This window comes from Heterocephalus glaber, unplaced genomic scaffold, assembly GCF_053883595.1.
Source record: "Heterocephalus glaber isolate CG9 unplaced genomic scaffold, H.glaber_assembly_v1.0 deba00000937, whole genome shotgun sequence".
Lineage (NCBI taxonomy): Eukaryota > Metazoa > Chordata > Mammalia > Rodentia > Bathyergidae > Heterocephalus > Heterocephalus glaber.
In genome coordinates, this window is record NW_028258173.1 from 15829390 (window position 1) to 15852860 (window position 23471).

Here is a 23471-nt window from a genome sequence, read left to right on the forward strand (position 1 = left end):
CGAGCCTCCTGTGCGCCTGCGCCACCTCCGTAGTTGCGTCCCAACTTTCAAGAAATCGTACGGGACCCTCCGCACTCTGCGGCGTGGGGACTTTGTGTGGTTCGCACGGCTGGCGTCCCGGCGGTCTCTCTCCGCCGGGTTCCTCTCAGCGTTGGCTGGTGGGAGTCCGCTCGGAACGTTAAACCACGTTCCAAGCTGCCCTTCCCTCCGCCGTTCGATTGGCCTGGGCGGGCCTGGACGTCTTCATTTTTCAGAGCCTGGTCCTTCCGGGAGGCACCGGCGATTGAGCCCCGTACAGATCGCCGGGTCCCCTGCACCCCCTCCCACGGTTTGCATCACAGCCTCCTCCCTCCCTTTCATTTGTGCTTTCACTCAACAAACATTAACTTGATAACCTGGTATGTACTGGCGACTGTTGGCAGGTTCCAGCGTGAACGGTTCACCCCAGCGGGACTTAACATCTGCCCTCCCGGCCGCCCTCACCGAAATCCGCTTTCCTCTCCCTGTGTCCTTGATCTCTTCGGGTAAAGGGGAGATGGAATACAAGATCCTTGACTAGAGAGTATTACTTTTCCCTTTCGTCCTTAAGCTACATTTTGGATAAAAATGTATAGATTTTCTGGTTCTACGCACAATTTGTCTATGCTTGCTGCGTGTAAAAGTGCTGCATTTGGAGGTTTTCAAAAACATTCTTTTTGTGTGTAATACCCGTTCTTTGAAATTCAAAAACATAAAGTACGACCGGCATGGTAGTGCACGCCTGTAATCCCCGCACTCGGAAAGCTGAGGCAGGAGGATCGCTGAGTGTTTGAAGCCAACCTGGACTACATCCCAAATTCAAGGCCAGCTTGATCTACACAGTGAGACCCTGTCTCAAAATATAAAGTATGGGTAAGTGAAACAAAGAAAAAAGTGACCCTAAGTCTCATTTAGCATTAACCACTATAAACGTGTTTGTATAGTATTCACATTTTGTTTGTGTGATGTATCAGTTATCACGTGTGGCCTGTGAAACCTGAGGCATCCAGGAAATGCTCTTGAAAGCTAAGCCATCTTTCATTGGTTGACGTTTGCACTGATCATGGTGCGAGGCAGAAGTGGGTAACATTTCCCCCTGGGAGGGCTGAGGGTTGTTAATGCTCATAATCATTCCCTGCAGACTAATGGTAGCAGGTGGCTGAATGGGCCGGGTTCAGTGTAGGGTCTCCTGACCCTACGAATAATTGCATTAACCCCCAGCTCTTCAGTACTCATCTTTAATATTTGCTTAATTTGACAAACTGGGAAGTATGTGTAAATCTCTTCTACCTCATATCAAAATACAATAGTTGTTTCTTGAAAACACTTGTGGGATGTTTGAGTAGTAGTCTGAACTAGCTGCTTTGTCAGTGGAAATATGTTTACTTGAAAGAATGACTGATGGACAAACTGTTTAGACGTGGGTATTCTGGAGATATTTTTGAGAAAGTGAACACAAGGAGGGTGTCACTTCAGTGGAAATCACTGACACTATTTTATTGCTGATGAAACAACTCAAACTTTCAAGAACCATTTAAAAACTTGAAACTTTGTATCTACCGCTATGAGCTTGACAATTATCAAACACACTTTCCAAGTGATATAGAAGGTATTAAAATTAATGTGTTTTCATATATAATACAATAAATCAGCACTTGGAAGACCTGCAAAACTCAGTCAATATGTTCCAAATGATCAATGCATGTTAGAAAATAATACATAGGTTAGGGCCAGGGATTTAGCTCAGCGGTTTCACCACCTGCTGCGCAAGCGCAAGGACGAGAGTTCGATCCCCCGTACCAAAAGAAAAAAAAGAAAATAATACATAGGTAAAATATGTAAGTGGCCCTAGATGTGGTGGTGCAGGCATGTAATCCCAGCACTTCTGGAGGCTGATACAGAAGGTTCAAGCCCAGCCAGGCATGGTGGCGTACACCTGTAATCTGTCATGCCTGGTCTGAATGAGACCTTCTCGAGCAAATAAATAAGTGGGTTTGGGGTTGCAGTTTGGACACTCTTCTCTAAAAGGTTTGCTGTCACTGGTCTAGCCAGACCACCAGGTAATTGACACCAGCAAGTGGGCTGTGTGGGGAAACAACAGGACAGGTAGACTGACAAGCAGCTTGGTGGCAGGAAGAACCTGTTCTGCTGTGGAGGCCTTGGATGAATATTCCTCTGACTCAAATTCCACACCCTTTAAAGTCATTCCAAGGTACATACATCCACCTGTATCATCCTCCACATATGTACATCATCCACAACCACCTGTACCTTCAATCATTGTCTTACTGTTCCAATCTCTGACTACAGATGCTCTTCAATTTTTTTGATGCTGCTCAATTTGATGTGGTTATGTCCTGATAAACCCATTGTAAGTTGAAAGTTTCGTAAGTCCAAAATGCACTTAATAAACCTAACCAGAACATCACTGCTTAGCCTGGCCTACCTTAAACTCTCTCAGAACACTTACATTAGCTTGCAGTTGGGTAAAATCATCTAGCACAAATCCTATTTCCTAATACAGTGTTGGGTATCTCATGACACACACAAGGATGGACATTTTGAAGATGTGATGGGATGTACAGACACAATACAACAGCCAGCACTGTGCTGGTAACAGAGCACATCACATACTATCCATTTTCCTTCCTAATAACAGAGGTGGCTGGATCTAAAGCATGTGACACGGGGATTGATTAATAGTGCAATGCTAGGCTCAAGAGCACTAGGATTAAGGGGGTGAGCTACACCCACCCTGGATAAAATAAAAGGGCAGGAAGACACTGTTAAGGCTCCTTGCTTGCTTGCTTTTGCTGTATTCTGCTTGCCATGAACTATTTCTCCTCTGTGATGCCCTCCTGTCGTGCCACCCTGCCTTGGAGCCAGCCGATTATGAACTGAAACCTTTACAAACTGTGGGCTAAATGAACTTTTTTCCCCCTTTAACTTTGGGTGTCAGGTATTTTGTCTCAGCAATAAGAGAAAAGTAACTAAGTGGACAACATAAACAATTAATGTTCATTGTACTACCCAGCCAGATAAACTGTGTTTCAGTATTTGGGAATCAGATCAATGTAGAGTCTCATCTTAGGCTATTTGTACTTTCAGAAAAAAGCATCCCCCCGAAAGTGTACTGCTCAGGGAGTTCTCTTTATTCTACTCTCCTTCGGGCCACCTCCATGTGAGACCATCAACCCCAAGCAGTCTGCTTCAGCTAATACCAAGTGTCCCACAGAGCTCCTGCTTGACCTCAGCCTTCTTCAGTGAACTGGTCATTGGATGTCATAAGTGTCCACTGAGGGCAAGAAGTCAGTAGCTGGGAAGGGCAGAGAGGGAGAGAGGGAGGGAGAGAGGGAGAGAAACCCTGTTAAAAAAAAAAAGTCCCCCCTCCCCCAAAAAAGTCCCCAAGGACTTTCAAAAATCATTGAAATCCAATGACAGGCCAACATGAGTGTGCCAGCTGAATGCACCTCAGCTTTCTCATCCCTTCTAAATGTCTTTTGCTGCAGCTGCTGCATCCCCAAAGCTTCCCTCTGGAAGGGTGATAACACATCATTTGCACTCCATAGACTGCCACCTGTTGTATTCTATTAGAGAAAATCACTCACCCCTCGCTCCCGCTTAGACTCTGAACTAAACACTTCAAACCGCCTCTTCTTTCCCTGTGAGTCTATTGCCAGCTTCTTAATCCAAGTACCAATTGTTCCTTCAGTCTGGGGGATTTGGGTTGCTGGCAACAAAGGCCAGCTCTGAGCCATATTAATTAGAGCCATTCGAGCTGCCATACAAGATAAACCAACCATCTCCATGGCCTTTCACAATAGATATATATATTTTTCTTATGCAAAATCTAACAGAGGACTCAGGTCCTTGCGCTTGCGCAGCAGGGGGCGAAACCACTGAGCTAAATCCCCGGCCCTAACAGAGGACTTTTCTGACTGGCAGCTGACCCAGGGACCCAGAGTCCCTCCATCTTGCTGTGCCACCATCTTTGACATATGGCTTCCAATGTGGTTATGCTCCTCTGCTGTAAGCCAAGAAGAGGAGGGAGAGGGGAGAGAGAAGAAAAAAGAGAAGAGGCCAGGGATTTAGCTCAGTGGTTCCGGCGCCTGCCGCGCATGCGCAAGGTCCCGAGTGAGTTTGATACCAAAAAAAAAAAAAAAAAAAGAGAAGAAAAAAGAGATATACAGTGGTACCTTAGTTCACGAACTCAATTCTTTCCATAATTCTGGTTGCTAACCGAACTTGACGAGAACCAAATCAAATTTCCCCTAAGGTCAACATTGAACCTGACCACTGAATTTGATTTGGTTCTCATCCAACTCGGTTTGCTACCAGAATCGTGGAAAGAATTAAGTACATGAACTGAGGTACCACTGTACCTTCTTCTTAAGGTCTGACCCAGAAGACAAACCCAGCACTTATGGCTGGGACAGGCTTATGACCTGTCCTGGATCCAAGGAGACTGAGAAAGAATCACTGGCCTGGCACCCACTTGGCAGCAACAATTACACCAAATACAAGGTGGAACATGGGTTTTGGTGACCAGTCAGTGATTGCTGCCACTCTAATTCAGATCAGAAAGAGGCTGGTTTGAGGGCTGTTGTATATATAGTTTATATAGTTCACAGAACTGAGGCTTAACAAGAAAGCCTAGAAAGAAGACAGAAACCAAAGGCTGTCAGCCTCAGCAGCAAGTGGCTCCCCCCGCCCCCAGGCTGCTTCTGACAACTCAGCTCCAACCCCTTTCTTCCTCTGTGAGTTTCCAATCCAGATTCAAAGACAGAGAACCTGAAAGGATGTTATAGACTGAATGTGTCCCTCAGCAATATTCCCAAATTGAAATCCTACCCTGCAATGGTATTTGGAGATGGGGCCTTTGGGAGGTAATTAGGGCTAGAAGAAGAGGTCACAATGCTAGGACCCTGTGTTAGCTTTCTGTTGCTGTGACAAAATACCTGGGAATAACAACTAACAGGAGGAAAGGTTTATTTTGGCTCATGGTTTCAGAGGTTTCAGTTCATGGTCAGATGGCTCCATTGTGTTTAGGCCTGTGGTGAGGCAGAAACATGGCATAAGGGTCTGGGAGAGGAACGCTGCTCACCTCATGGAAGTCAGGAAGCAGACAGACAGCTGAGAGGAAGGGGCCAAGGACAAGATACTGTTCCTAAGGTTGTGTCCCCATTAGGCATTCCCTCCCCCGAAGCCCACATCCTAAGTTTCTGTCCCCTAATAGCCTTCCAATAATGCCTCAAATTATGAATCCATCAATGAATTAATTCACTGACTATAAGAAAATAAATTCTGGGCTGGGGATTTAGCTCAGTGGTTCTGGCCCCTGCCTCACAAGTGCAAGGTCCTGTGTTCGATCTCCGGTACCCCCCCCAAAAAAAAAAAAAAATTCACCAAGAAAATTAATTCTGTTGTTTCAGTCACCCAGCCTGTGGTATTTTGTTATTGCAGTCTAAGCAACTATGACAATGGACTAATACATTAGAATTCTTGTTGCAAATGACTGGACCATTACATAGAAATCTTTCACTCAGGCTGGGGATGGTGGCACCTGCCTGCAATCCCAGCATTTGGGAGGCTGAGGCAGGAGGGTCTATGTGAGTCTGAGGCCAGTCTGGCTACATAGTAAGTTCAAGACCAGCCTGAATTACATATTGAGACCTTGTCTAAAAAAAAAAAAAAAACCTTTCACTCAGGACAGAAAGCTTAAGCTAGTTAATTGAAACATACACACAAATGAGGAATTTTTAGGCTCACCAAATGGAAGTACTAAGGTACACTGGTTTCAGGTATGGCCAGATCCTGAGATTTGTTGTTAAATATCATCAGTCATATGTCTTATCAGTCATACAATCTGTCCAATCCATTGGTTCATGGCTTGATTCCATGGCCTTTTTGTTTGTTTTGTTTTGTTTTTTGAGACAGGGTCTAACTATGTAATTCAGGTTGGCCTGAATCCTCCTGCCTCAGGCTCCCAAATGCTGGGATTACAGCCATGTGCCACCATGCCTAGCCTCAATAGCCTTTTTTCTGAGTGTCCTTTCACTTACTCTCTGCTAGACACTTTATTCAAGCTCCTGGCTTCAGGGACTATTTATTTATATCATCTGTTCTCAGATTTAAATGTCATGATAGCATCTTAGAGATTCAGGCCTATAGAGTTATTACCTGAAGTCTCAGGGGCACGTGTATCATTCACTCATTTAATGAACATTTATTGTATACTACAATGTGCAAGATATGGTTTTGAGTGTTGACAATTCAGTTGTGAACAAAACAGATCATAACTGTTGCCTCTATTGAACTTGCATTCTAGTGGGGAGTTAAGACTCTTATTTAAACCAGGCATGGTGGTCCATACCTGTAATCCTAGCACTTAGGAGGCTGAGACAAGAGGACTGCTGTGAGTTCCTGGCCAGCCTGAGCTATACAGTGAGTTCAAGGCAGCCTGAACTACATAGTGAGACACTGTCTCAAAAAAAAAGTCTTATTTAAGAATTTTTCAGGCCAGGGATTTAGCTCAGTGGTGCCAAGCCTGCCTGGCAAGCACAAGGTCCTGAGTTCAATTCCCTATATCAAAAACAAACAAACAAGTTCCAGCCCAGACTGGACAATTTAGTAACTTAGACTTTGTTTCAAAATAAAAAATAAAAATAGAATTGGAAATGTAGCTCAGTGATAGAGTGCCACTTAGCTTGATCTCCAGCACTATACAAAAAGGAATCTTTCCAATGCAAATGACATAATGCTCAACTCAATTTGGTGTAGTAAAAACATGAATTAATTCAGATGTAATCAAAGTCCATGAATAGAACCAGCCTTGGGCACCAGGATCTGCCTTTTAGATTTGCTTCTCTGCAGTAGCTCCATCATCAGCAAAAGAGAGTGGATGTCTCACTTTCAAAGCCCTCAGTAGATAACTGATTACGTTGTCATAGCTGTCTTAGTTCGTACTATGTTGCTATAGCAAAACACTTGATGCCATGTGATATAGAAAGGAAAGAGGTTTTTTTAGCTCACAGTTTTGGAGTGTCAGAGGCATCTTGCTGCCATCTGATCATCTCTGGTGGGGAATCTTCTTGGGGACACCAACATGAGCACTTTCAAGAGGGAGAGGTCATGTGGGAGGCAGGAAGCAAGAGACATTTAGGCCAGGCTGGCTCTCATCTTCTCTTCACTCTCCCCTCCTCCTCCACCCTTTCTTTCTCTTTTTATAACAACCCACTGTCTCAGGAACTAGCCGGAGTCCCATGAGCGCTACACTAATTCCTTCTGAGGGCAGCCTCCAACCTGATTACTTCCCTTCAGGCCCCACCTTTTTTGTTTTTGTTTTTGTTTTTGTTTTGGTACCGGGGATCGAATTTGGGACCGTGTGCTTGCGAGGCAGGTGGTGGAACCACTGAGCTAAATCCCCGGCCCACCTTTTTTTTTTTTTTTGAGGTAGGGTCTCCCTTTGTAGTTCAGGCTGGCCCTGAACTATGTAGCCCAGGCTGGCCTCGAACTTGCAGCAATCCTCCTGCCTCAGCCTCCCGAGTGCTGGAATTACAGGTGTTCACAACCATCATGCCCAGCCAGTTTTTGTTGTTTTTGAGACAGAGTCTCTCTTTGTAGTTCAGGCTGGCCTGGAACTCAAGGTGATCATCCTGCCTTAGCCTCCAGAGTGCTGGGATCACTGGCATGTATCACCACGCCTGGCTAAGGCCCAGCCTTTAAACTTTCTACCACTTCTCAACATGGACACACTGGGGACCAAGCCCTAGCACATGAACCTTTGGTAGACACACTGAAACCACAGCAATCATCAAACCAGTCTCTGTGGCCAAGAACAGAATGTACTGATTGGCTTAGGCTAGGTAAGGACCTTCCTTTATCCCCATCTAAACTACCATAGCTAAGAGTGGTGGAAGCATGGTCCCCTAGGACAAACTGCATCCTTCCAAGGATACAGCTTCTGTTTCAAGTTATTTTCAGGTGCAAGTACAGAATAGTGGTTCAAAGCGGGAATCGTGGGTTGACTACCTGGGTCCGAATCCTGTCTGCCATTTGTTGGCTGTGTAAGCTTGCACACATCACTTAAGCACTCACAATTCAGTGTTCTCCTGTGAAATCGAACAGATAATAGGACTGCCTCAGTGAGGTGAGGCAATTAAATGTATCAACACGTGTAAAACCCTTTAGAAGGATAATCGCAATTTTCGGTGATAGGGTAGATTGTTCAGTCAGCTCTCTAGATTTCCTTATTCAAGTTCTAGAATTCACAGTCCTCTATTCAGAACAGAGCCTGCTTGCTTACCTCCAGCCACTAAACAAAAGGCATAGGCTTCCCAGCTGGATGAATTTAGGTCATGTGCCTGCTCCTGAAGCATTCACAGTAGTCCAGAGAGTGTCCCACAATGATTGGTTTAGGGACGAATTCCTTCCACATTCTTGCACCGAGGGGGATGGGATGAGGCTGCTTGCTAGTCTCGGCAACCCTACTCCTCAGCTGCGGCACCGGAGCGAGGCTGGCGTGCATGCTTGCAAGAGTGGACGAGGTTCACCGTTTGAATGTACTTGTGATAAAAAGTAAAGCGGTACTTTTCTAACGTATTCCTTTAGGACGCGTTACAAACTACAGAAAGAAACAAAAACGACCCACGATCCTGATGTTTATAAACATGTTCGATAAAGTTTTAGAAAAAGTACATGACAAAACGTGAACACTGACTATTAAATGCATGTGAAAGTTCTTTTTTTCCCCCCTGAATTTGATTTGTGGTGCTGTTATATAAAAGAATGGAGCTGCATTGAGAAATATTTATCAGTAAAGAGACATGACTTCTGAAACTTACATTCAAAAGTCACAAGAAGTATTGTATAAAGATAATGTTATGTGTATACACAAATACATATGCGGAGATATAGGAAATGAGGCAAAATATTAATATTTGGCGACTCTAGGTAAACATTTGCAATTCTGCATTTGAAATTACTTATTTTTAAAAAATTATTTTTGTTTTTTTGAGACAGGGTCTCCCTTTGTAGTCCAGGCTGGCCCTGAACTCACTGTGTATCCCAGGTTGGCCTCCAGCTCATCTCGATTCTCCTGCCTCAGCTTCCCGAGTTCTGGGATTACAGGCGTGCACCACCACACCCTGCACTTCTTTTTCTTTTTTTTTTCTGGTATCGGGGATTGAACTCAAGACCTTGCACTTTCGAGGAAGGCGGCGGAACCACTGAGCTAAATCCCTGGCTAGATGACATTGTGCTTTTTGTTTTGGTTTTTTTGTTTGTTTGTTTGGTACCGGGGATCGAACTCGGGTCCTTACGCTTGCAAGGAAGGCGGCGGAACCACTGAGCTAAATCCCCGGCCCCCTGCACTTATTTTTAAAAGTGGGGAAGCAGGCACAGTAAACCTCACGTTAGCGTGTTTGCAGCTTTTATAGTCTTTTATAGCGCAATTGTAAAAAAGGAAACTCAAAAATGCAAGGTAAGTCGGCTTCACTCCTCCCTCCCACAGTGGCCAGAAACCCAAGTCCCTTCTGTGTTCCAGCTGGAAAAGATGCAAGTCAACATCTTTGTATATAAAGTTTTTTAAAAAATAATGAGTTTGAGAATCATTTTGTAGTTTATGCTTGTCGCTTAAACGTAGCGCAAACTCCCAGCAGCCCTACGTTTGGCCCTACGGCGCTGGAGCCCGCCCCTCGGCGCTGCCTGCCAAGTTCTCCAGCCCTCCCCCTAGACCCGCAAAGCATTCTGGGATCGTCCGGCCCCTCCCTCATCTCGCGATGCTAGCTTTCCCTTCTTCCAGGCTTTACGGACCCCCCGCCCCACGCCTAACGTGTTTTTCAAATCCGCCAATGTACGCACAGTTTAGGCTCGAACCAGCCAATCGGAATGCGGAGTCACCGGGAAATTTAAATCGCGCCGGCAGGCTGCACGAGGCACACCGATTTGGGGCTCAGCTGCGGTGGACCTGTTGGTAGAGCTCTGACCTCAGCGGTTGAGTCTATCGGCTGCGCTTGCTTTGGAGGAGCCAACTCAGGCCGGATTCCGGCCTAAGCGGCAACAGCTGTCTGCTGGCTGCGCTTGGCTCGTAGGTGGCGGGAGGGAGGCGCGGGCTACACTCTGGGCCTGGCTCTGGCCTCCCTGGTTGTCGATGCCTGGGGCGCGTCGTTCGTTGACCGAACCGGCTTAGTTTTGTAAGGCGGGGTCGGGGCTTTGGGGCGCTGCGAGCGGCAGCGAAAGCTCTTAAGGCGTCGCGGCCCAGGGAATCGGGTGGAGCCCAGCCCGGTAGGGGCCCGGCAGCCTGGCCTGCCCGCTGGCGTCGCTGCTGCTTCCGCGGGGAGGGCCGGGGACGGAGCCTGGCGAGGGAGGGGACAGTTGAGGAAGACCCAGCTCTAAACGTAGTGGTGTCTCGGACGAGCATAAAGGAATTAAAGATGGCCAGTTGTTAAGGAGGGCTTTGACTTTTGTCACTCCCGGGAGACAGCTTTTTAAGTATCTGAGTCTGAATGAGGCACAATTGATGTCTCATTCTAGTTGAGTGCATTGAGTGAGAAACAAATGTGTGAGAAGCCCGAGACGCAGCAACAGCATTTTGTCGCAGTTTTCAGTGTTAACGATTGTTGTGGAAGGTTCAATAATGCAACGAGACACAACAATTATATTTAGCTCTCATAGGGAGTATGTACTTATGGTGGCTATTTCAAAGACGGTAAAGTAGCCTCCAGAGGATCTGAATTTATTGTCCTGAGGACCTAGGGTTGAGAGTTCCCTTGCTTGGAGTTCCATTAACAATAATGGATTCTAGAATGTAAAGCCGCATTGCTTGACACCATGGTGGTCAAGCTTGTGGCTCTGGAGTATTTAAAAGGTGACTAATCCAAATTGAGACATACAGGATTTTAAAGATACGAGAAAAAAAAATCTCAACTGTTACATTGATAGCATGCTTAGATGACAGTATTTTGGATACGTTGGGTTAAAAGTATGATTAAAAGTTAATTTTTCTTTTTTAAGAATGTGCTTACTAGAAATTTAAATTTTATGTGGCTTTTATTTTTATTATATTTCTGATAGATCTGCTCCAGAAAGTTCATCCCTTTGTAGGGGTGGGAAGTAAAAGGATTATCCTTTGACTAAAACTACATCCATAGTGCTGAAAACTTGAAGAGGTAGATTCAATATATTCTTGATAATTCTACTCTTATTTGGTGTTCTCACTGACAAAACAGAATGATAAAAGGGAAATTTTTTTCTGTCCCCCATCTTTTAGCTTTCTCTCTTTGTTTTATAACCATGTCCACCAATGAGAATGCTAATTCACCAGCTGCCCGGCTGAACAGATTCAAGAACAAGGGAAAAGACAGTACAGTGAGTACCTTCTGTTGCTTTCCGTTGGTATTTTTTAAATGGGAAGATATTTGAGAAGGGGCAAAGCCTTTTGAAAGATTTTTTTTTTAAATGCTGTCATCTGGTAACAAAAACTGATGAGGTAGGTGAAACGATCTGTTATTTTTTCTCAAGGAAATGAGGCGGCGAAGAATAGAAGTTAATGTGGAGCTAAGGAAAGCTAAGAAGGATGATCAGATGCTGAAAAGGAGGAATGTCAGCTCATTTCCTGATGATGCTACTTCACCACTGCAGGAAAACCGAAACAACCAGGTAAATGTATTTTAGTTTATGAACTATGGTAAATCCAGAAAATTAATAATGGCATAGGATGGATATCTTATGGTTTTGACTGTGAAGACTTTTTTTTATTGATACCCGGGACTGAACTCACGACCTTGTGCTTGTGAGGCAGGCACGGTGCCACTGAGCTAAATCCCCAGCCCTGTGGAGACTTTTTCTGCCCCCAGTCATTTCTGATAGATTCTGCTTTTTGAGACAGGGTCTCACTATGTAGCTCAGGCTGGCCTCAACTCACTGTGTTGCTCAGGCTGGTGTCAAGGGGATCCTCCTCCTCAGCCTCAACCACAGGCCTGGGCCACCACATCTAGTGATTGTCTTCTTTAAGTGTCCTCTATAGTCTTTTAAAATTTTTCCTGGGTGGTCCTGGGCTGAGTAATCTTTTGAAGCTAATTCCAAGGTCATCCTTTAGTTTTGCTCTTGCTGTGTTTTCCCTGCGTTTCTACTTGGATATCTTGATCTGGCCATTGCAACACTGTGTTCAGAACCAACTGCTTAGTGTGACTTATTTGGTATTTTTTTTTACTTGGTGCCAATTTTGTTCAAGTCTTCCTGAAATAAGTGGCTTCCTAATTTATCTTAACATTTATTCTATGCCATACTGTGTCTTTTTATAAAGCTTTTCCAAAAGTATATTAATGTACTTTTCATGCCACAGTATGTCAACTACAGATTGCACACGTGATGATGGGCCCATAAGATTATAATGGAACTAGACTAGGCGTTCATAGCTAAAGAGGAAGCAAGAGAAAAAGAGACTGCAGAAGAAAAAATTTGTAGTGAAGGGTCTGTCAGAAACTTTTGCAGACCTCAGCGGACTATTAAAAAGCTTAAAAACGTGGGTCCCCACACTGAAAGGTTTTCATTAATAGACCACACACAATACTCATGTACATTATCTGGTTATAAGCAAATCAGTGATCAAACTAATGAACCAAAGAAGGCATGTAACATGCCTGTAATCCCAGCACTCTGGGAGGCTGAGGTAGGATTGCAGATTCAAGCCCAGCCTGGGCAACTTGGTGTCTTAGTGAGACCCTATCTCAAAATTAAAAATAAAGAGCTAGGACATAGCTCATTGCAAAGGCCCTAGGTTCAATCTCTAGAACTGCAAAAAATGGCACAATAATACAGAAAACATGCAAACTACCCTGAAGGTATTTCTGAAAAGAGTGACTTCTCGGGCACGTTTTTCATGATGTATTCCAGGAGGCAGGAAGTGCCAGGTCTCTGTACCACATTACTACCCCTGAAGACCTAGAGGGATGAGATATGAGGTAAAAGATGATGATATAGATAATGCTGATCCTGCGTAGGCCTAGGCTAATGTGTGTTCATGTCTTAGTTTTCAGCAAAACATGCAAAGTTAAACATAAAAAGGTTATAAAGATACAGAAAAACATTTTGTGTTAATTATGCTTTTAAGCTAAGTTATTACAGAGTCAAAATTTAAAGGAGTGATACAGTAAGCTAAGGTTTATTAATGAATGTCTTAGTTACTATTCTCATTGCTAGGACAAAATACCCAATATCGACAAGTTAAAGGAGGAAAAGTTTATTTTAGCTCACAGTAGAGGTTTCAGTCCAAGGTAGGGCCTAGTGGCAGAGGAGAAATAGACCATGGCAAGCAGGCAGTGAAGTGGCAGTCTTCCTACCCCTTTTACTCCATCTAGGCTACAAGCCTATTTGATGGTGCTGCCACGCCCAGAACCATGTTTAACCAATCAGTGGACTGATCCAGTTATCACACCCTTAATCCATATTCACACTCCCTACCCACCATCCAGCCACTCCCCAAAGCCCAACCTAGGAGCACATGAGAATTTGGGGGAACATTTTAAAATTGATCCCTCCCCACGCTACTGGAGAATCAAACGCAGGACCTTGAGTTTGCAAGGCAGGTGTGCCACTGTGCTAAATCCCCGGCCCAAGGGGGAACATTTTAGATAGAAATCATAATAATGAAGAAAAGATATATTTTTAAAAATTTTATTTTTTCCCTTTTTCCCCCACAGGTCCCCTCCCCTCCCTTATGTACAAAAGCTTTTATTTCAATTTCACTTTTCTTGTCCCTTTCTCCCTCCTTTGTTTCCCTTCCTATTTGAATACTTTGTTCCCATTTCCCAACATCCATTATACATTTCAGTCCTTATTTCCACCTTTGGTTTCTCACACCAGAGAAACTGTGGTATTTAGGGTTTGTTTTTTTTTTTGGTACTGAGGATCGAACTCGGGACCTTGTGCTTGCAAAGCAGGCGGTGGAACCACTGAGCTAAATCTCTGGCTAAACTGTGGTATTTAAACACGTGTGTCTGATTTATTTGACTTAAGAGTATGGTCTCAAGGTCTGTTTAGCTATAAATGTCTGAAACTCATTCTTTATGGCAGAGTAGTACTCCTTGTATAAAACCCACATCTTTATCCACTCTTCAGCTGATGGGCATTTGGGCTGTTTCCAAGTTTTAGCTATTACAAACTGTGCCACTATAATGGGTATGCATATATTGCTGTGGTATGATGCTTTTAATTCTTTTGGGAAGATAACCAGCAAGGGAATAGCTGGGTCAAAAGAAACCTCTAGTTTTACTTTTTTGAGGAGTCTCCACACTGATTTCTACAGTGGTTGCATCAGTCTGCACTCACCAACCGTGGAGAAGGGTTCCTTTTCCCCCACAGCCCCTCCAGCATTTGTTATTGGTTGATTTCTTGATAGCAGCCATTCTTTGTGGGGTGAGGTGCAATCTCCGTATTGTTTCATTTGGCATCTTGAGTGACTGGTGATGTTGAGCACTTTTTTATATATTTGCTGTATCTAATTCTTTAACTGAGAAGTGTCTTTTTATTTCAGATGCCCATTTTTGCATTGGGTCTTTAAATTTAGGGGGTTCTGAGTTTTCTCTTTATATATTCTAGATAATCCTTTATCGGAATAACTGGTAAAAAAATTTTTCCCATTCTCGGTTGTCTAAGAGAAGATATTTTTAATAAATTTATTAGAGTAGCCTAAGTATTCAGTGTTTCTGAGTGCACAGTAGCGTATAGGAATGACCTGGGCCTTCACTCTTACCATTCACTCAGTGACTCATTCAGAGCCATTTCTAGTCCTCCAAGCTCCATGGCAAGTGCACTGTACAATGTATCATTTTCTGTCTTTTAGTTTTTTAGTTTTTTTTTTGGTACCAGGGATCGAACTCGGGTCCTTGCACTTGCGCAGCAGGCAGCAAAACCACTGACCTAAATCCTTGGCCCTGTCTTTTAGTTTTTATCTTACACATTTTGGCTTTTTTTTTTTGGTACAGGGGATCAAACTCGGGACCTTGTGCTTGGGAGGCAGGCACGGAACCACTGAGCTATATCCCTGGCCCTCTTCTATCTTTTATACCATATTTCTTATTGTACCTTTTCTATATTTATATCTGCTTAGGTTCACAAATATTTAATATGCTAGAATTGCCTAGCGTGCTGCATAGGTTACTAGCCCAGGAGGAATAGGCTGTACCAAGTACTGTGAGTGTGCTATAGGCTCTCCTATGCAGGTTTATCTAACAATGACGAAGTCACATAACTCCATATTTCTCAGAATATGTCTCCAGCATTAAGTGATGCGTGACTGTACTGCTTTAGACATGTTCTCTGCTCAAAATCCATACACCCATGAAGGCCTACTATAAATTAGCTTAGGTTCTCAAATGTATCTCTTCAAAAATGCCAGGTCTTTCCTACATTTATTTATTTTTTTCCTGGTACTAGGAATTGAACTCAAGACCTTGGACTTGCCAGGCAGGTGTGGTGCCACTGAGCTAAATCCCCTTCTACATCTTTTATATTATGCTTTCTTTTAGTACTTCCTCCCTTTGGATACTACGTTCTTTTTTGTTTTGCCGTGCTAGGGATCAAACCCAAAGCCTCCAACATACTAGGCATGTCTTTACCACTGAACTATATCTCAAGTCCCACTTCCATGGTTTTTCTAGAGTACAAATACTCAATCCCATCTTATAGTGCCTAGCAGGAGATATATCTTCTAGGATTATGGAGTTCCCTATTTCTTCAACAAAAATTAAGAATAATTGGTGTATAACAACATTTAACATTTTATGGTATTTGTCGGCTTATTACACTTTTCCTGTTAGGTTGTAAGTTCCTAATGAGAAAGGAATATTTTGTTTGATTTTTTTCTTTTTTTTTGGTACTGGGGACTGAACTAGGGTCCTTGCGCTTGTGAGGCAAGTGGTGGAACGACTGAGCTAGATCCCCGGGCCCAGGCATATTCTCTTTGAGTTAACAATAGCCTGGGTTCTTAAACCTTTCCACTGTGATTTGCAGCATATAACTTATATTTGTAGTTCGTATCATGGAAGTAACAGTGATTACAGTTTTGGGTATGAAAATCCCCCATATGTTGCCTGTAATTCACTTTCTCCCTCAAAGCATAGCTGAATGGAAATGATTGAGACTAATGTAGAAATAACATTCATTCTGCCCTAAATCATTCATTCACAGCTGCCTTTTTGTGGCAAAATGTTGAGACCACAATAAGTTATGACACCAAATTTGAGGACTGTTTTACATGTGAAATATTTAATAGACAAAATTAAATGTAGAGCTAAACTTTTAATAATTCACTGTAGACTTAAAAGTGTTCTCATAATGTTAAGTGTGGGTTTTTATATTTAGTCACAAAATGATAGTTTATAAAATTCCACTTCTCTTTTTTTTTTTTTCCCCACTTCTCTTTTAGGGTACTGTGAATTGGACTGTTGATGACATTGTCAAAGGCATAAATAGCAATAATCTGGAAGGCCAGCTCCAAGCTACTCAAGCTGCCAGGTACGTTGTGGATGCTGTAATTTGGGTAACCTAAGAAATTAGTCTTTAGATGTTTTTGACCGTAAAGGACAGATGGCAAATGGTGTACGTAAAGTTTACGTCAGCTGGGCCTAGAACTTGGCAATGATCTTCCTGCCTCCCAAGTGCTGGGATTACAGGTGTGTGCCACCGTGTGTGGCTTGAATTTTCCTTAATTGAAACTTTTAAGTGTAATTTTCTTTTTTTTTGGTACCGGGGATTGAACTTGCGTCTTTGCGCTTATGCAGCAGGTGGCAAAACCACTGAGCTAAATCCCCGGCCCTTAACTGTAATTTTCTATAATGACCTAAAATTCCACCCCAACTATTAACCTTTTGATCTTTTTTTTTTTTTGTACGGGGGATTGAACTCTGGTCCTTGTACTTGCGCAGCAGGCAGCGAAACCACTGAGCTAAATCCCTGGCCCCTTGATCTATTTTTTTTAAAAAGTTTTTGTCAAAGTAGCCTTTTAGGGGGGGATTTGAGATGGGGCCTCACAATATAGTTCAGGCTTGTCTTGAACTCAGTATGTACCCCAGGCTGGCCTTGAATTCCTGGTGATCCTCCTGCCCCCAGCCTCTTGAGTGTTGGGCTTACAGATGCACACCACTGCACCCACCACCACTCACAGCTTTAAAGTGGCATTTAAAGTCAAAGTATATTGTAGAGCCAGGGATTTAGCTCAGTGGCACTGAGCCTGCCTCACAAGCACAAGGTCCTGAATTGGATCCCCGGTACTGAGAGGAAAAAAAAATACATAGTAGATTTTTGCAGAGATACAAAGAGAACAGTAATTTAAGTTACATTTTTGGAAAATGGTAGTAAGGTACACCACACGTGTAGCTCTCTACAAGTAAATCAGTTTTCTCTAAGTTTCAGGATGTGTCAACATTTAGTGCTTTACTTAAAATTTCTAAATTCTCAAATTCCATTTTGAAACAAACTTCTTTTGTTAATCACCTTCAGGTTTTCCTTTTCTTCTTGTTTCCCCTTTAGGAAACTGCTTTCTCGGGAAAAACAGCCCCCCATTGACCACATAATCCGAGCTGGTTTGATTCCAAAATTTGTGTCCTTCTTGGGCAGAACTGATTGTAGTCCCATTCAGTTTGAGTCTGCTTGGGCACTCACTAACATTGCTTCCGGGTCATCAGAACAGACCAAGGCTGTGGTGGATGGAGGTGCTATCCCAGCACTCATTTCTCTATTGGCATCTCCCCATGCTCACATCAGTGAACAAGCTGTGTGGGCTCTAGGAAACATTGCAGGTACTTGGACTTAAAATTCTTTTAACTGAATGTATCTAATCATAATGGGGTTGGAAGAAGAGCCATGTTATTAAGTAATAGTGACCTTTGTGTCACATTTTGAGCTTGCTTCAGTCCTCAATAGGGATGAAAGAGGCATCTAAGAAAGTTGGGGGATTTCCGATAATGTATTCAATCACTGAACATGGGTGGTGCTGGATGAGTAGATGAGATTAATTTTGCTTTTTGTGTGTGTATGTGACGCTGGGGTTGCACCCAGGGCTTTATGCATGCTAGGAAAATCCTCTGCCACTGAGCTGTATCCCTAGCTTCTTAATCTTGATTTTTTTTTTTCCTTCAGGTGATGGTTCAGTTTTCCGAGACTTGGTTATCAAATATGGTGCAGTTGACCCACTCTTAGCTCTTCTTGGAGTTCCTGATATGTCATCTTTAGCAGTAAGTTACTCATATAAGTAAAATTGCTCACTTTTTTTTTGTTTGTTTGAGACAGGGTCTCCCTATATACTTGAGGCTGACCTTGATGTCACTGTAGCCCAGGCTGGCCTCAAACTTGCAGCGATGCTCCTGCCTCAGCCTCCCAAGTGCTGGGATAACAGATGTATGCTACCATGCCCAGCAGTTGCTCACTTTTTTTGGTACTGAGGATTGAACTCAGGACCTTGCACTTGCAAGGCAGATGTGGTGCCACTGAGCTAAATCCCTGGCCCAGTTGCTCACTTTTTAATTTTGATTTCTTCCATTTCCTCAAAAGATAAGCAACACTTCTCATTACTTTTTTCTTTTCTGCTAGGGTGGTTACTTACGTAATCTTACCTGGACACTTTCAAACCTCTGCCGCAACAAGAATCCTGCACCCCCGTTAGAGGCTGTTGAGCAAATTCTTCCTACTTTGGTTCGTCTCCTGCATCACAGTGATCTGGAAGTATTAGCAGATACTTGCTGGGCTATTTCTTACCTTACGGATGGTCCAAATGAACGCATTGAAATGGTTGTAAAAACGGGGGTTGTGCCCCATCTGGTGAAGCTTCTAGGATCAAATGAATTGCCAATTATGGTAAGTCGTTAACCTTTAGACGCCAAAGTATAAAAGTACAGGAAGCATAAATGATAATATTGAAATAATCCCTATTCCAGGCTATGATGGGCCTCTTTATCAAAACTTTTTTGGTACCGGGAATCGAACTCGGGTCCTTATGCTTGCGCAGCAGGAGGCAAAACCACTGAGCTAAATCCCCGGCCCCAATACTTTTTTTTTTTGGTACCGGGAATCGAACTCAGGTCCTTGCGCTTGTGTTAAAACTTTTTTTTTTTTACACAGATACTTTTTGAGCAGTGCTGGGACAAAAGGTGGCCATCAGCATCAACTGTTTTTTTTCCTCTTGCAGACTCCCGCGCTAAGAGCCATAGGGAATATTGTCACTGGAACAGATGAACAGACTCAGGTTGTGATAGATGCAGGAGCACTTGCTGTCTTTCCCAGCCTGCTCACCCACCCCAAAACTAATATTCAGAAGGAAGCTACCTGGACAATGTCAAACATCACAGCTGGCCGGCAGGACCAGATACAGCAAGTCGTGAATCATGGATTAGTCCCGTTCCTCATCAGTGTCCTCTCTAAGGTAACATGGCCTTCAGATTTAATCAGATGGTTGTTAGTATTTATAGACAGGCTGTTCTTGACAGGATTGTTAAAAGTGTGGGGTGGGGATTTAGCTCAGTGTCACTGCGCCTGCCTCGAAAGCACAAGGTCCTGAGTTCTATCCCTGGTACCAGCTGGGGAAAACAAGATTGTTGAAAGTACAGACATTGCGTGTTTAATGACTGAGTTAGATCCTGTAACTAGTTCATTGAACGAGGAATTGTATATAGAATATACATTGCAATGTTCAGAACAAAGAAATGGTTGAAGGAAACTCCAATTTGAATACCTTGCCTTTATATAACTCTTACGTGCAGTACTGTCATGTGTGACAACATAAAATTACTGTACAATACCATCTGCACAAACCACAGTACTGTATAAATGTATACTGTACCAAAAAACATGGAGGCTCCATACAAGATGTACAGAACTGTACAAACAAAAACTAGAGATCATAAGTCCAAACAGTGCACCTTGGCTCTAAGTCTGAACAGTCATTAAACGGGTTTGTTGTCTTTTTTTTTTAAGTTAGGGTTTTGGTATGTATTTCAGGCTCTTACTCACTATGTGGCACAGGCTGGCTTTGAACTAGTGGCAGTCCTCCTGCCTCAGCCTCCCCAGGGCTGGGGTCACAGGCCTGTGTCACCATGCCCAGCTAAATAGGTAGGTTGTTAAATGAGCAACATATGTGCGTTATTATCTACCTAACTTAGTCTTTTGCCAAGTTAAGAGCTGGTTTCGTGAGGTTGGTAGAACCAATTGGTAGTTTAGTCATTGCTTTTGTAATAGAGTACATTTGACCTCTTACTTGTATGACTGTTCTGAAAGAAAACCATCTTATGTTTATTAGGCAGACTTTAAGACACAAAAGGAAGCTGTGTGGGCTGTGACCAACTACACAAGTGGTGGGACCGTTGAACAGATTGTCTATCTCGTTCACTGTGGTATAATAGAACCACTGATGAGCCTCTTAACTGCGAAAGATACGAAGATTATTCTGGTTATTCTGGATGCCATTTCAAATATCTTCCAGGTAAGTCCTAGCAAGGTGGCTTTTGAATTTGGGCTTGATGTTAGTCAGTTTACTATTAAGACCGGGGCGATGGCAGCGAAGTTTGCTCACTTCTAGGCCACCGAGTCAGAAAACCTGTTTGGGGCCCAGTTTTTTTTTTAAGAGATTCTGTTGCCTATGCTAGTGTTCAGTCCTGGGCTCAAGTGATTCTACTGCCTCAGCCTCCTGAGTACCAGGGACTCGAGGTATGTGACACCGTGCCTAGCTGGACCTCACTTGGTAAAAGATATCACAGGGAGGGATTATGAGATTAGAAGGAGATGAGTGGATGGTGGGTTTTGCATTGAAGTCAAGTTATTAAGTGGAGATTATCCATACTTATTTTGTCAGTTATCTTCCCCAATTTAATACTGAATTTTGATGAAATTAAATTCAAATGAATTAGGTTTTTTTCTTGGTTCCACATTTGGTCAATACACGCATGCCAGCACTTTGTTATAGTGATGAATGTTAGGTAAGCCTGCTCATCATCAACTTCTACACTTCTCATTCTGGAGATTTTAACCTACAAAGTTGAGTAAAGAACAGTGCCTGGAAATAATTTGCCAGTATATGGCCGGTTTGGGTACTCTTCATCTAAACTCCCTAAGTTATTTTTTCAAGCAAATCGTATTTATGTGTTCTAAACATTGAGAACTTTAAAAATCTAATCTTGGTGTCATTGTTAACCCTAGTAAACAACAAACGGAAATTTGCTCTTAGCACACCACCAATTGTATTTGCCTTTAGGCAGTGGTTCTTCACCTTGACTACACTTTGAGATTGTCTACACTGTACTTTTACAAAATAGAAATTCCCTATCATTTTGTTTTGTTTGTTGTTTTTTTTTGGTACTGGGGATCAAGCTTGGGACCTTGTGTTTTCGAGGCAGGCGGTGGCACCACTGAGCTAAATCCCCAGCCCAGCTGTAATTCCCTATCTTAACATAGACCAATCGCACCTGAATGTGATTACTTTAGAAGTTGCAGAGGTGAATACTTAGCTGGCCGGGGAGATACGATTCCATGGTCACAAAGGTGGTTTTCTCTGGGTATCCAGGCTTATCCACTGCATTCTGGACGTGCTGACTCAGTGACTTCCTCAAATGTAGGAAACTCAGTCGCATAGTTTGTGGTTGTGGAGGACTACTCTCCTGGAGGCAGGTTGTACAGATTTGTTTTTTATTTATTTTTTGTGCCCGGGTTTAAACCCAGGCACTTACATGCCAGGCAAGTGCTGTACCTGCCCAGGTGGTTGTGATGCATGGAAGTGGTAGAGAAGTACTGTAAGGTGTGTATAGCTGAAAGCTACAGTAAAAAAGTAGGCTGGGGATTTACCTCAGTGGTGCTGCCTTCCTTGCAAGCACAAGGTCCTGAGTTTGATTCCTGATATACGCCCCCCAAGGTTAATCACCTTGAAAATTTCAAGAAAATGTAAAATAACCCAGGATTTCTATTGAAGAAATTGTTTTGTGGATTTTTTCCCCTTTGTTGGTCTCAAATGTAGTTCAGGCTGGCCTTGAACCCATGGCAACCTGCTGCAGCCTTCTGATTGCTAGAATTACAGGCATGTGCCTCCTGCCTCCTCTCCTGGCCAGATGTTTATTTCTTTTTCTTTTTTTTTTGGTTACCGGAGATCGAACTCGGGACCTTGCGCTTGCAAGGCAGGCGCCGTAGCCACTGAGCTAAATCCCCGGCCCAAGATGTTTATTTCTGTCTGATACATATTACTACACAAACATGGATGTTATCTTTTTCATTAAAATAGGAACACTCTGAGCATAGACCAGTGAACTTGGAATTTTCTTTTTAGGCTGCTGAGAAACTAAGTGAAACTGAGAAGCTTAGTATAATGATTGAAGAATGTGGTGGCTTGGACAAAATTGAAGCTCTACAGAACCATGAAAATGAGTCTGTCTACAAGGCCTCATTAAACTTGATTGAGAAGTATTTCTCAGTAGAGGTAAGTAATGAACTTACTGTATTTATTTGCTTCTCTGATCACCAGCTTTAAATCACCAGTTTACTTTCAAATGAACACCCTTGGACATCTTGAACAGCTTTAGAAATCAATATTTTGGGCCGGGGATTTAGCTCAGTGGCAGTGCACCTGCCTCTCAAGTGCAAGCTCCTGAGTTTGATCCCTGGTATGGGGTCGGGGGCAGGGATCAGTATCTTCACTAAGTTTGTTCATTGTAAGAGTTGATGGGGAAAGGAACCAATCCCAGGACCATACTCAGGGCCTAGTAAGCAGTTTTTCCTTTGCTGCTGAAAAGTGACAGGAGACCCAGGCACTTGAGAATTGGCCAAGTTTTAACAGCTTACTGTATTCTCTTCCTTTTGTCCAATACTAGAGTATGGTTGAGGCTTAAAGGTGAAGTATGCAAGTGAAGAACTTAAGCAGCCTTCTAGTCAAGCTGCTCCTTAGAAATGTGCCATATTTGTGGGTTACATGGTGGTTTCTTTAATATTTGCAGGAAGAAGAAGATCAAAATATTGTTCCAGAAACTACCTCTGAAGGCTATACCTTCCAAGTTCAAGATGGGGCTTCTGGTACCTTTAACTTCTAGATGGTGCAACTGAGGAAGGCATCAAAGTTTTGTTGTGTACTATGTTCGGTATAAGTTTGTCTTCTGTTTCTCTACTAAGAACTCTTTTTAAATGTGGTTTGTTATTGTAGCACTTTGTACAACGAAAACTATACTTGAACAGTTCCAAACTGTACATACTGTATGAAGCTTATCCTCTGAAGGGGTTTCTTATTTCTGTGTGGAATTTCATATTTTGCAGTGTCCTGTAAATAAAGATTAAATTCCACCCTTTGCTTTACTATGCCTGTGTGTTGCCTTCCAACTTTGGGCTCATTGTAGATTGGGGTCACTAACTAGAAGTGGTCTTGATGCTGTCAAGGCTACAGGGCTGACAATGTTTTTTTTGCCAGATTCTTTTTTTTTTTTTTGGCA

General features: G+C 43.0%; 1 protein-coding gene and 1 non-coding gene across 4 annotated transcripts; both read left to right on the top strand.

Annotated features, from left to right (window-relative positions):
* The first annotated feature begins 28 nt into the window (after positions 1-28).
* Positions 29-23337, top strand: Kpna2 (karyopherin subunit alpha 2). Of its 3 annotated transcripts, none has more exons than XM_087208598.1 (12): positions 29-891; positions 11092-11186; positions 11288-11385; positions 11539-11676; positions 16445-16533; positions 17548-17816; positions 18157-18251; positions 18607-18870; positions 19202-19435; positions 20309-20491; positions 22322-22471; positions 22986-23337. In XM_087208598.1, the coding sequence occupies exons 3-12, from the start codon at positions 11311-11313 to the stop codon at positions 23076-23078; spliced, it is 1590 nt and encodes a 529-aa protein (XP_087064724.1). In that variant the 5' UTR covers positions 29-891; positions 11092-11186; positions 11288-11310; the 3' UTR covers positions 23079-23337. The 3 variants fall into 3 exon arrangements, with proteins under 3 accessions (XP_087064724.1, XP_004870301.1, XP_012923096.1); XM_004870244.4 differs by lacking the exon at positions 29-891 and adding an exon at positions 9903-10105; XM_013067642.3 differs by lacking the exon at positions 29-891 and adding an exon at positions 9939-10211.
* Positions 21505-21665, top strand: LOC147828784 (U1 spliceosomal RNA). Its single transcript, XR_015450299.1, has one exon. It is a non-coding gene; the product is annotated as a U1 spliceosomal RNA (small nuclear RNA).
* Positions 23338-23471: the final 134 nt, after the last annotated feature.